The sequence below is a fragment of a genome, unplaced genomic scaffold, assembly GCF_019419815.1.
Source record: "Pyrus x bretschneideri cultivar Hongxiangsu unplaced genomic scaffold, Pyrus_bretschneideri_v1 Contig41, whole genome shotgun sequence".
NCBI classification, from domain to species: Eukaryota; Viridiplantae; Streptophyta; class Magnoliopsida; order Rosales; family Rosaceae; genus Pyrus; species Pyrus x bretschneideri.
This window is the reverse complement of record NW_025999735.1, coordinates 3,079,960-3,093,954: the sequence shown is the minus strand read 5'-3', so window position 1 is coordinate 3,093,954 and position 13,995 is coordinate 3,079,960. Positions and strand designations below refer to the sequence as shown.

At 38.1% G+C, this 13,995-nt stretch overlaps 1 protein-coding gene across 1 annotated transcript; it reads left to right on the top strand.

The window, feature by feature from the left end:
- Positions 1–3,483: 3,483 nt before the first annotated feature.
- Positions 3,484–5,176, top strand: LOC103948560 (glycosyltransferase BC10). Its single transcript, XM_048566347.1, is given in 3 exon segments — positions 3,484–3,729; positions 4,534–4,719; positions 4,721–5,176. Coding segments are annotated over 3 exon segments (888 nt in total).
- The last annotated feature ends 8,819 nt before the right edge of the window (positions 5,177–13,995 follow it).

The window sequence follows — 13,995 nt, the reverse complement described above, 5'->3', positions numbered from 1 at the left end:
CGCCTACACATTCATACCATCGAGTACTTTGAGAATATGATAACATAATAACTCGTATGGGTCACGAAAAGACTAGTCAATGAAAGTCAACAATTTCACCTCTAGGAGCACTTTCAGTCAATTCACTCTCTTAAAATTAATGAAATTTTAAAATTAGGGACATATTGTCACACCATTACCGGCCCTCTTACTAGTTTAGTTTACAAAAATTGGATTAACAGCTTGACAAGAATCATAAACATGTGGGATTAAGTAATGCGGAAGATAGCACAATAGTACTAAATAACTTTGAAGAGATGTTTAATTAATTGAAAAAACTTGTTACTTTGTGCTTCAAGCAAACCATCATATTAAGAGAGTGGAATTTTAATATAGGGTAAATTACATTTTACCCCCTCAAGTTTGGGATCGATTTTAATTCCTTACAACATCTTTAAAACATTTGACTTTCATATCTCACCTATTATTTTATTTCAATATAGTACATCTATTACATTTTTCATCCATTGATCCGTTAAGAGCTGACGTGGCTGCCAAATTTGTGCTACATGGCATAAAAAATAATTTTTTATTTATTTAAAATATTATAATAATTTACCCTATTTATTAAAATTAACATTAAAAAAAATAATTATCATAAATAAAATAAAATAAATAAATAAAAACCTATATTCTTCCTAAGTCTTTCCCCTTCCCTGCAACCCTAACACCCTATCCCCCTACCCCTACCTCCCCTGCAACCCCTAAACAACCCTCTCTCCCTCCTCTCTCCAAGGCCGACGCCCCCGCAACCCCCCCCCACTCCATCGCGAACTCGTCGACAACCCATCTTCCCTAACCTTCGTCCCCTCCCTTTCCTCCCTCCAAGCTCTGTGACTCCTGCAAGATCTCCCCTTCCTGATTCATTCTCTGCCTGCCCTACGACGTCATGATCCACGAGCGTGTCTGGATGTGCTACACCACTTTCCGGTGACCCTACCACCAGCTCTTCCAGATCCTTGGTTTCCCTCCTGACCCGACCCACCACAACCCATTTCTCTATCTCACTCCCCAGCCTACCTACCACCATGACAACCATAGCCTTCCTACAACTCGATGGCAAATCAACACACACGCCTCACATGATTTCGAATTGAGTTCTCAATCTTCGTCGTGCGTCTTTGGTTTTACTTCGAGGAGGGGCTTGCGGTCGGGGAAAGTGACGGAGAGGGAGAAGTTGAGGTTTTGGTGGTGAAGGGAGGGGACGAAGGTCAGGGAGGTGAAGAGAGAGGAGAGGGAGAATGTGGGGGGCTATGAGGGAGGTGGGGGTGGGGTGGGGGGTTGCGAGGGAGGTGAAGATGGTGGAGGAAAGGAGGTGGGGTGGGGGAAGTTGGGTTCTGGGTTGGAGTTTTTTTTTTTTTTTTATATATATATATATAAATAAGGTAAATTATTATAATATTTTTAATGAATAAAAAAAAAATTTGCCATGGCACAAATTTGGCAACCACGTCAGCTCTTAACGGATCAATGGATGAAAAATGTAACGGATGTACTATATTGAAATAAAATAGTAGATGAGGTATGAAAGTGAAATGTTTTAAAGATATTGTAAGAATTGAAATCAACTCCAAACCTAAGGGGGTAAAGCGTAGTTTACCCTTTAATATAATCATTTCTATGGTTTACATAATGTTGCATCTGACTACAAATGTAGTAACTCCTTTTTGTGCTTCTTGAATGCATATGCAAAAATGGTAGAATACTCTGAAGTAAAAATCTTCATTTTCAAACAAAATGCGTTACAAACTTACAGATATGAAAAGCTCTCCCCTCTTTAAAATTTAAATGAAATTAGTATAATTATTTTATCACTTGCCTAAAATTATGCATGTATATTAATTAGTCAATATAAACATATAGTAGCTAATTCAATATTTTATAGTGAATTGTTGGACGATGACCAAATCCCACTTGTAGAATAAGAAGTAAGATTGAGAACCTAAAACCCGGTCACCCTTCAAAAGAAAGAGCAGAAAAGAGGCTGCTTAATTTAAGCAGTGCTTTCGGGGTGGGACAAGGATTGTCTGCCGTCCCACTTCCGGTGCCCTTCCGTGCCCTCCTATTTTGTGTGGTCACGGTTAAGTCACGTCAACATTTTATATATATATATTTTTGTAGAGATAATAAGACAAAAATTATTAGTAATATAAAATATTGACGTAGCTTAACCGACCACACAAACAGGAGGGCACGGGAGGACACCGGAAGTGTGAGGGCAAACAATCCTTGTCGTTCTGGGTGATGTGTGCCATATTGTTTGGTGATTTCCACTATTTATAGTGAATTGCTGGACCACGACCAAACCCATTGTAATTTGTCAACTCCAACCAACGTGTTCGACCTTTCAAAATACAAAGAGATTAACATTTGCCAATAGGTTTTCGGTCCCGGCCCCTGTTAATATTTGGCGGATTTTAACTTTTAATTATAATTTATAATTTGGATTAGCAACAAAGTGCTGGTCCTCTCTATGCTTCTCTTTTGTTTGTTATATGGGGCTAGGTGGCATAAACCTCTGGACAAAACCAAGTATCATTTGGTGTTTCATGGGACGTCAATTCAAAAACAAGCATAGGTTATTTAAAAAAAAAATTATCTGATTACTTTGCCTGGTGTTGAAGGAATGGTTTGTCAACACCCATAGATTACACAAGTTAGAAGTTGCTTCAAGTTCTTGGACAACTTAATTTCCAACTGATATAAACTCCGAAAGGGTCTTTACTGATTACTTACGGCTAATTTGTTATTAATGTCCTGCTTAATTAACTTTGAAGCACGATGTAGAAAGTCCACTAAGAACATGCTATATATCCCCACAAAGCCTACTTGCAAGAGCGTTCAGCTTGACTTTGTTATTAGCAGTTTGATAAGCTAGTCAGGAAACTCCTTCCTCAATCGATCTCTTTCTTTCCTATCTGCCCAATGACAATGGCGAGTCACGAGCAACCCCAAATTAAATCAACTTTCCAGCCCTTTCGAACCCTAATCCAGTCAAACCATGTCCTTCATTTCCTATTCTTTGGTATAGGTTTGTCACTAGGTATCATAGTTACCTTATATTTCCAGAGCTTCTCACTCACTACTTTTCAAGCCTCCCTAAATTCCATTAACAATATCTTTCCTTTACAATCATCATCACATCAAGCTCAATTGTTGCCACCACCATTACCAAAACTGATCCCACCGCCGCCTCCACCACCATCACCAAAACTGTTCCCACCTCAATTGTTGCCACCACCATTACCGAAACTGATCCCACCGCCACCTCCTCCACCATCACCAGAACTGTTCCCACCGCTGCCTCCTCCACCATCACCAAAACTGCTCCCCTCGCCGCCTCTACCACCACCACCACCATTTCTAATACCATCTTTCTCCATGAATGGGACATCTAACTATACAAGTGTTTCACTGACAGAACAAAACCTCCTCGTACACAATATGAGTGACGAGGAGTTGTTTCGGAGAGCATCAATGGTTCCTAGAATTCAATATTTTCCTTACAAGCTTGTTCCGAAAGTCGCTTTCATGTTCTTGACAAAGGGACCTCTACCTTTGTCTCCCTTGTGGGAGAAGTTTTTCAAGGGACATGAAGGACTATACTCCATTTATGTGCACGCACACCCTGATTTCAATGAATCAGTGCCTGAAGATTCTGTCTTCCACGGTAGAAGAATTCATAGCCAGGTTAGCTCCTTTCATTATTTCTCATACAATTATATTGGAGAGGGCTTGGGCTAAGTACACAACGAGCTAACATTAACTTTGGTTTCAAACTCGCCGTTTATGTGAGTTGAACCTAAAATCCCCCAACTAGCAAGAAAACTTAAACCACCATCGTGGTAAAGATTCTATTTCTGTAACTGAAGTTTTTTAACATGTTTGATCAAATTAATATGCATACAGATAATTTATGCAATTACTACTCATTGATCTAACATCGATATTATTTTCGAACTGTAGCATTCATATATCCAAGTCCTGTCAACATGTCATGCTTGTGATTGATAGTAATGTATATTGCAAACATTTTTCATTTTAGATATTGGTATCAAACATGTTTCTAGCTAGTGTTTTCTTTTTCAAAAAATCACTCAGATTAAATTACTAGACATTCACATATCATAAAAATGCATAATTCTGTGTCATTTTTGTTTTAAAAAAGAGAGATCTTCATGAATTATTGTTGTTCAGAGTGTGGATAGTGTCATATATTTGTCTCTGTGTAAAGCAAAAATCAACCCAAACCTACAAACTTCATGTCATTTTCAAGTCATAATGTGTCCATCTTGTTGAAAGTTACAATTAACCCAAACTCGCCACTATGAACTCATATTCTAGACTATTGTGGTGAAGATTAAGTTTCTGTATTCTGAAGTCTGACTACAGATAGAAGAAAGAAATTAAACAATCTTTGCTATACATACATCACATTGGATTATCCAAGTAACAATCATTTGAGATCAATACTATTCATTTGGTTGCAGCCAGGTCTATTGGGGAACATCATCAATGTTAGATGCCGAGAGACGCCTCTTAGCAAATGGACTTCTTGACATCTCCAACCAAAGATTTGTGCTGCTTTCTGAATCCTGCATTCCTTTATTCAACTTCTCAACAGCATATGACTACCTCATCAACTCAAACCAAAGCTTCCTGAACTCATTTGATGACCCTAGAAAGCCAGGGCCGGGGTCGATACAACCCTCAAATGTACCCCATGATAAACATCACAAATTGGAGAAAGGGGTCTCAGTGGTTCGAAGTGCACCGTGAGCTTGCCGTCCACATTGTTTCGGATCGGAAATATTATCCGATCTTTCAACAGTACTGCAACCCTCCCTGTTACATTGATGAGCACTATATTCCAACACTTGTGAACTTGTTGTACACTGAGTTGAGTTCGAAGAGAAGCGTTACTTGGGTGGATTGGTCAAGAGGTGGTCCTCATCCTGGAAAATTTGGATGGATTGATATTTCGAATGAGCTTTTGAATCGGATTCGGTTCGGATCAAAATGCACGTACAATGGCAATACAACTTCAGTGTGTTTCCTGTTTGCTAGAAAATTCTTACCTAATACATTGGAACCTTTGTTGCGGGTTGCCCCTTTGCTACTTGGTTTTGATCAATAATTTGTTGTATAATATATCATGTATGGTGTAGTTAAATTTCAATGATATTTTAATCACATCTATACATTGTTCCATTTATTTGATTACGAACATATACATACAAATGATATTGGACAAAAAATGTTATAGTATTGTTTCATCATTTTATTTTTAGTGTTATTGTATTTACCTCGCACATTTTGTTGATTACAACTCGCATAAAAATTTCATATTAATTACTTATATACTCTAAATAAAATGACTATTTTAAACCTATATTCTCATCTCTACCTAGCACGAGGCCTTTTGGGAGTTCACTGGCTTTGGGTTCCGTAGGAACTCCGAAGTTAAGCGAGTAGAGCGCGAGAGCACTCCCAGGATGGGTGACCCTCTGGGAAGTTGCCCGTGAGTTCCCAAAAACAAAACCGTGAGGGAATGGTAAGCCCAAAGCGGACAATATCGTGCTACGGTGGTGGAGCGGGCCCGGGAAGTCGTCCCGCCCGGGCCGGGATGTGACAATTTTGTATCAGAGCCTAACCCTGGCCGCGTGTGTGCCGACGAGGACGTCGGGCCCCTAAGGGGGGTGGATTGTGACATCCCACATCGCCCAGGGGTGATCCTTATATGTATATTCTCATCTCTACCTAGCACGAGGCCTTTTGGGAGTTCACTGGCTTCGGGTTCCGTAGGAACTCCGAAGTTAAGCGAGTAGCGCGCGAGAGCACTCCCAGGATGGGTGACCCTCTGGGAAGTTGCCCGTGAGTTCCCAAAAACAAAAAACTAAAGTAACATTAAAAAGAAAATAATTTTTATCACAAATGCTCCTGAAATTAATTTAACTCCTCATTTTGATCCTTAATTTTAAAATTAGTCAAAAATCCTTGGAATTGGTTGTTGCAAATGAATTTGATCAGTCCATTACTATTTTCGTCCATTATTTTGCTACTGCACTGACATGACAGACATGAGAGTTCCACAATGCCACGTTAATAATGATAAAAAAAATTGTTTTAAAATAATAAAAACCATTAAAAACAATTTAAAAATAATAATAAGAAGATTAAAAAAAATTAAAGACAACATTTCATCTTCCTCGCCATCTAGAATCTAGATCCCCCTTTTTCCTCCTTCGTTCTCACGTACACGGTACACCCCTCTTCTTCCTCACCATCTAGTTAGTGCATCATCAAATTTTTGTAGCACAAGCGACAAATACTTACAATTTTGGTATTTGTATAAGGCTTATTTTCAGCGGTGAGTCTGTGACTCTAAAATTCAATTTTGATTCTACTTTACTTCTTGTAACTCAAAATTAACCACTTTACTCTCTGAAACATAAAATTTGTTCTATTTTATCATGCTTTCGTTTCTTCTAACAAATAGCTGTTAAAGTTATTGATATGAATGGGTAAAAATGTAATATTATAGGCTTATTTTTAGCTACGCTCCCTGGAACTCCATTTGGATCTCACTTTGTCCCCTGGAACTCAATTTTCATCCCTCTTTGTCCCATGAAACTCAAAAGTCGTCATTTTATCTCCAGTATAAATTGTTGAATTTTAACACATAGTAGAGATGAATTTGATTATAAATTTCCACAATGTGATAAAATCCATTAGTCAGAAAATAATGTTTAAAAGAAGAAATTAAGGATTGTGATTTTTTTGGCTTGTTGTGCTTGAGTTGCAGAGATCTGGAAAAAAAAATTAAAAAAAAAATTGATTAGTCTGGTGCATTCAAATCAGACCCACATAATAAAATTTGCTCCAATTCCATGGATAGCAAAGCAATGTGGAGCGAATTTTGAGCTTTATGGAGTAAAATAACGACTTTAAGTTTCAAGTGACAAAGTGAGATCAAAATCAAGTTACAGGGCAAAGTGGAACCAAAATTGAGCGAATTTGACAAAAGAAATGAAGACATAGTAAGGTCAAGCAACTTTGAGTTTCAAAAAATAAAGTAGTGACTTTTGAGTTATAATGGGCAAAATGAGATCAAAATCGAGTTTCAAGAGGCGTAATTAAAAATAAATTTTTTTCAAGGATGGGAATGTAGTCTCCAACTTTACAAAATGGTGGTAGGGGTAGGGCTACATGAAGCACGATAGTCCGCCCCTTGAGCATATCAAGTGATAGCACAGTAAAGCATAAATTACTTCATCCACGCATAGCTTATCATATAGCACTAGCCTCCCTGCACGCGCTCAAACGCATGCGGAAGACTCTTTTATAATGATGTTGTTTTACGCGTGATTTATACAATTTAAAAGTATTTATCTACGTGGATTTAAAAAGTGAATTAAACATTAAAAGAATCATGTAACCTTATCATATATTTGATGGAAGCAAAATATCTTTGTGCACAACATTTCTTGTGAAGTCTCCTTCGTGACCATGTAATTCTCCTTTCTTCATCAAGATTTTTGTTGAAGACGACAATACTCCCCTTGATAAAGTCACGTGCAATTGTCCATGACTGAAGACGTAGTATGGTAGATAAATACCCACATTTGGTAATGTCTGTCATTGTGAAGATCCATAAATATAAATGAAACCCCAAATGTTGAAATCCAGAATGGAGTTATCTTTACATCGTCAATGATGGCCAAAAAAAAATTCCAAACATTGGATCTTTTGAAAATTCGTTCTCTCTCAACTATGGACTGGAAGTCCGGAAGCTGAACACACGGATTGTGGAGTCCCAAATGTATTGTACCTTTACGACCAAATCCTGCAATGAGAACGTCATTCCTGAAAGCGGTGACAATAATCAATATAGCCCAAATAGATCTAAAATACCAAATGTACCATTTAACATAAAATCAAGAAATCTTGAGCCACATCCTTCCTTTATCTCAATCATTACTCTGTCTAAACACAAACCAAATTACAATTTGGTAGGATTCAGTTCAGTATGTAAGGGTGTGCCGAAGTTGTACCAAACTTTTCAGAATTGGTTTTGTTTTGGTACAAAACGGTATGGATTCGATTTTTTAAAAGATGCATACTAATTAGGACATGACATATGATGCATTGTAGCATTGTAAGAGAAAAATAACACAAACCAAGCTTTGGAAAATAGTTAGGTGATGAATACATGGATTGCACAAATAATTAGGACATGAGGTTGAGTTCAATTACAGATGAAGATCGAAGAAGTGAAAGCAATGACCAACTAACAAATGAGACTCTGATTTCCGAACAAATATGTTTGGTTCCAGTTCTTTTGGAATCTTTAAACAGAATGCCATGTGAAAAATGATGTACTGCAACCATCTTATGCTTGTTCCTTTTCAGACTACATATTTTCTAATGGATAATGAGGTAAATTCCCTAATCTAAGACTCATCACAAAACAAAATAATTTGTTTCCTTACCTGTCAACTCTCGAGGAATGTCTGCTTTGAGATGGATGGGAAGGTTAAATAGCGCTCTTTCAAACTAGCAGTATCGCAGGGCAACCTTAAGTATCAGTTTGATTCTTATTACTTTTCGAATTTGAACCACTTCCAATTTGCATAAATGCTTAATTTGTCGAAAGGCAGAGCATCGTTTTCAGGGGATCCTAACTATTAAGGAAAATGAAATCTTTTTTCATTAACTCAAGATAATAATTTTACAGAGTATATATAACAACACCTAACTGAAGTTACCACAGAGGAAAAGTAAAAGAATTATTACTATAGTAACTCTAAATAACTTTTGACTCTCTATTAGTCTCTTCACACCTCCTCAAGCTAAACAGAGAAGGTTGAAGTGAAAGCTTGGATCTTAGATCAAGAAACCATTGTCGAGGAAGAGATTTGGTGTGAATGTCCACTAGCTGATCTTGACTACATACAAACTAAACTGTGAAAAGCTTGGCAAGAACAAGCTCCCTAATAAAATGGTAGTCAATTTCGACATGTTTGGTCTAAGCATGGAAAACAGGATTTGAGGCTAAAGCAATCGCAGAGATGTTGTCACACCAAATCTGAGGTAAACTAGATAACTGAAAACCAATATCAGTAAACAATTGACATATCAAAGTGATTTTGGCAGCTGTAAGAGCTAAAGACCTATACTCAGCTTCTGTGGAGGAACGGGCAACAACATGTTGATTGGCACTCCAACTACTAAGTGAAAGACTAAGAAAGATACAGAAACCACCAGTTGATCGTCTATCTCAAGAGCAACCGGCCCAGTCAGCATCAAAAAAGGCTTTGAGTGTAAGAGAGGAAGAAACTTGGGGAAACCACAAACCATGTCCAAAAGAGCCTTTGAAATATCTCAATATCCATTTACAGCTTGAAGATGTTGATCCCTTGGAGAATGCATAAATTGGCAAACAAGGTTAACAGCAAAGGAAAGATCAGGCCTTGTCCAAGTGAGATATTGAAGAGCCCCAACAATTTGTCTATATTCTGCGGGATCTTCAAGCAATGCACTAGTGTGGTCAAGTTTGGCAGAACCGAGAGGAGTAACATAGGGCTTTGCTCCATCCATTTTTGTCTTTTTAAGCAAGTTTAATACATATTTAGACTGATGCCTGCAGAAGACCTTTGTACTTCTAGCCCAAGGAAGTAATGAAGATCTCCTAAGTCTTTGACATGAAATTGAACACTTAACTGAGATATCACATCACTGCAAGCAGTTGAAGAAGGTCCAGTCACAAGTATATCATCCACATAGATAAGGACAAGAACTAGAACTGGTTTGTGAATGACAAATAAACTGTGATCTGACAATTAAACTGTGATCTGATTGAGAGGCTTGAAATCCTATAGAAATTAATGCAGACTATAGTTTCTCAAACCAAGCTCGTGGAGCTTGTTTCAATCCATAGAGAGATTTCTTTAAATGACAGACATGATTGGGGTGATCTTGATCAATGAATCCAGATGGTTGAGTCGTGAACACATTTTCCTTCAAATTGCCATGTAAGAAAGCATTGTTAACATCCAATTGATGCAGAAACCAATTAGATTGAACTGCCAAAGTGAGTAGGATTCTGATGGTGACTGGCTTTGCCACTGGACAAAAAGTATCACTATAATCGATTCCTTCCTACTGATTATACCCTTTGGCCACTAATCTGGCCTTGTACCTATCCACAAAGCCATCAAGCTTTCTTTTAATTCGAAATACCCATTTACACCCAACTAGATTTTGAGATGGGTTAGATGGAACCAATGCCCAAGTTCTAGCACTTTGCAAGGCATTGAATTCTTCTTGCATAGCTATCCTCCAATGGGGAAATTTAGAGGCTTGCAAATAGGTAGAAGGGACATACTCAAGATTCAGGGTAGAATGGCAAGGGATGTTTGGTTGCAGTGTATGCTTTTGGTTTATAAATTCCAGATTTGGATCTAGTTTGCATAGGATGAGTAGAGGTAATGGGAAGTGGTGGATGTGATGGTAAAGGTACTATAGGAGAAGTACTAATAGAGGGTGAAGGAACATGAGTGACTTCTGTGGGTGGTATAGGTAAGGATACAGAGTGTGATGGTAATGGGGACAGAACTGAAGTGGAAGGGTAAGAAGAGGGAGACTGGTAGGTTGATGAAGGATATAAATTTGGAAAAGTAAGAGAGAATGAAGATAATGAAGTGGCGGTTGTGGAAGGGAATGTAGACATTGACATAGAGGTAGATTGATGAAAGAGGAATGAGCTTTCATCAAAGTAAACATGTCGAGAAATGTAGACTCTGTTGGTTAAAAATCTAGACATCTATATCCTTTGTGGACTAGACTATAACCAATGAACACACACACCTTGCTCTTAGCCTCAAGTTTGGAGTTAGTATAAGGTTTTAGCCAAGGGTAGCATGCACACCCAAAAACCTTAAGGTGAGTGTAATCTGGTGACTTGTTGAAGAGTTGTTCCCATAGTGAAGGTTTGGAGACAAGTGGAGGTCTATTGATTAAATAGACTGCAGCGAGAAAGGCTTCGACCCAAAATTGATGAGGAATGTTTGATGCAACCAATAAAGTTCTAGCTGTCTCTACAAAATGTATATGCTTCTTTTAGCACATCCATTTTGCTGAGAGTGTAGGGACAACTAAGATGTTGTTGAATACCATGTGTAGCAAGATGTGTTTTGAAGGCAAAACTGAGGAATTCACCCCCTGAATCAGATCGTAAAGTACCAATTTTGGTTCCACACAAGTTCTCTACAAGAGCATGAAACTGTACAAATGTATGAAAGACATCTGATTTATGCTTCAAAGGATACAACCAAGTATATTTCGTGAAATCATCAACGAAAATTACATAGAACCGATAACCACTCACAGAGAGTAAGGTGCTGGTCCCCAAACATCAGCATGTACCAGTTCTAAAGCTCTAGAAGTAGTACATATAGAATCATGAAAAGGTAATCTAGCACATTTGCCCAAGATGCAATTTGAACAATGAAACTGAGTAACATTATTAGTAATAGGCAAGATAGACTTTGATACAACAAATCGAAAAGTCTTGAACGTTGGATGCCTCAAACATTGATGCCAGATTTGAGTAGTTGCTTTTATTGCAGGATTTGCAGAGAATCTTCATGTAGAAAGAGAAGACACAGAGAAGGGATAAAGACCACTGCGAACAGGACCTCTAAAAAGCATCATCCCCGTAGTAAGATCATTGACATTAAAGTCAAAAGGATTTAGTGTTAAGGAACACCAATTATCCAAAAGAAACATTTTGGCAGAGATGAGATCATGTTGCAGATGAGGAACATGCAAAACATTGTTCAATTTAAAGGTAGCAGAAGGTGTTTGAATAAACGAAGAACCTGAGTGGAGAATTGGCAAACCTTGGCCATCTCCAATGTAGACTTTGTCAGGACCAGTGTATGGCTGAGGGTTTTGCAGATTGTGAACATTGTTTGTCATGTGAGAGCTTGCACCAGAGTCAAGCAACCATGGTGGAAAAGAAGAGGTGGTGGTGTTGGCACACATTGCAAGTTTGGCAGGTGAATGCGCCCTTTGAAGTTTGGATTCATACGATTAACACAATCGATAGCACGATGACCAGGATCCTCACAAATTTGACAAGGAACAGGGCATGGAGAATTGTAATTATTGTTGTAGTAATGTCCACCACGATTGCCACCACGATTTCCTCCGCGATTGGTATTAATGTAGCGATTGAATTTGTTGCAATTGGAATAATTGCGCTGTGAGTTATTCCTCTGAAAATTATTTTTGTTTGGCTGAGTTTGAGCATTGTAAGCTTGCACCTGAGGAACATTTTGTGTAGGCAGCAGTAGAGGTTGAGTGGATGCCTGGATGGAATTGAAAGCTTGATACTGATAATTGGAAAAAGAACCATGATTTTGCTTCTTTCTGGAAAGAGCCATCTCTTTACTGAGAAGAAAGCCATGAAGATCATCAATGGTGGTATCAGCCAAACAGAATTGAACAGAGTCCACAAATGAGATATTTATCAGGAAGGCCATTGAGAATTATGAGTAGAAGATCATTGTCATCAACTGGTGCTTCAGCAGCAGCAAAAGCATCTGTAACTTCCTTGATACGCTACAAATATTCAGAGATTAAAGATGATCCTTTTGTCATGGATTGAAGACTAGAACGAAGTTGATGAATGTGTGATCGAGAGACTCCACCAAAGCGACGTTCAAGATTTTGCCAAAGCTCACGGACAGATTGGACTCCAACAATGAACGGAATGAGATCTTCTGAGATAGTAGAATTTATCCAAATGATAATGTTTTGGTCTTTCTCATACCACTGCTCGAAGGCTGGATTTGGAATAGAGGTGAGATTACTAGATAGATCAGCAAGAAATTGAGGCGGTGGTGGCTCAGATCCATTAACAATTCTGGTAAGCTTGTAGCGGCGGAAGATCGGATCGAAAAGAGATTTTCAGACAAGATAATTGTGGCGTTTAAGCTTTGTTTGAGCCATACTACCAATGTTTTGGATCGTAATCCAATTGATCGAAGCCTGAAATGAAGAATTAGGGTTTAAGAGAAGCGAAGAAGAATTCAGATTTACGATCGCAGGAGGAGATCGAGGAGGTGCGATCGCCGGAGAAGATGAGCCAGAGTGTTCCGCCATTAAAGATCATAGATACAGAAATCGGAGCAAGAATTGAGAAAATGATAGCTGAAGTCGAGCTACTTGATAGGTGAGAAAATGACTGTTTGGTAGGTGGGAAAATTTTGGGGAAAAGGATCGAGGTTGTTAGACTGTGGCGAGAGATACCATATTGAGGAAAATGAAATCTTTTCTCATTAACTCAAGATAATAATTTTATAGAGTATATATAACAACACCTAACTGAAGTTACCACAAAGGAAAAGTAAAAGAATTATTACTACAGTAACTCTAGCTAACTTTTGACTTTCTATTAGTCTCTTCGCTAACTTGCAGTTGGTAAGAACAACAAGCAGCTTTTGCCTGTACTTCTTTGCCATCGATCTGAAAATTTTCTTCCCATTCAAAGAAAAGACAAAAAAAAAAAAAAAAAAAAAAAGAAACCATTTGAAACAGTGCAATCAGCCAGAAAAAGAAACTCTTCACACGACAGACGATCGACGCAAAGAGAGAAGCAGTGCAAGCTGAACATGTAAAAAGATCCAATCTTTAACCAAACAATCTAAACCCTAAACCCTACCAAAATTACAAAGGAGAAGAGAGAAATTAAATATATATGCACCACACAGAGATTGTATAAACATTTGACGATGAAATATAGCACAACTGCAAGTAGGGTTTCATCAAATTTTGAGTAATTAATCCTTGAAATTAAGCTGATGATCTAAATTAAACAGAAGTTGAAACGAAATTAGTGAAAGGGAACAAACCTTGATCCATTTGCCTTGCACTAGAGAACTAAAATAC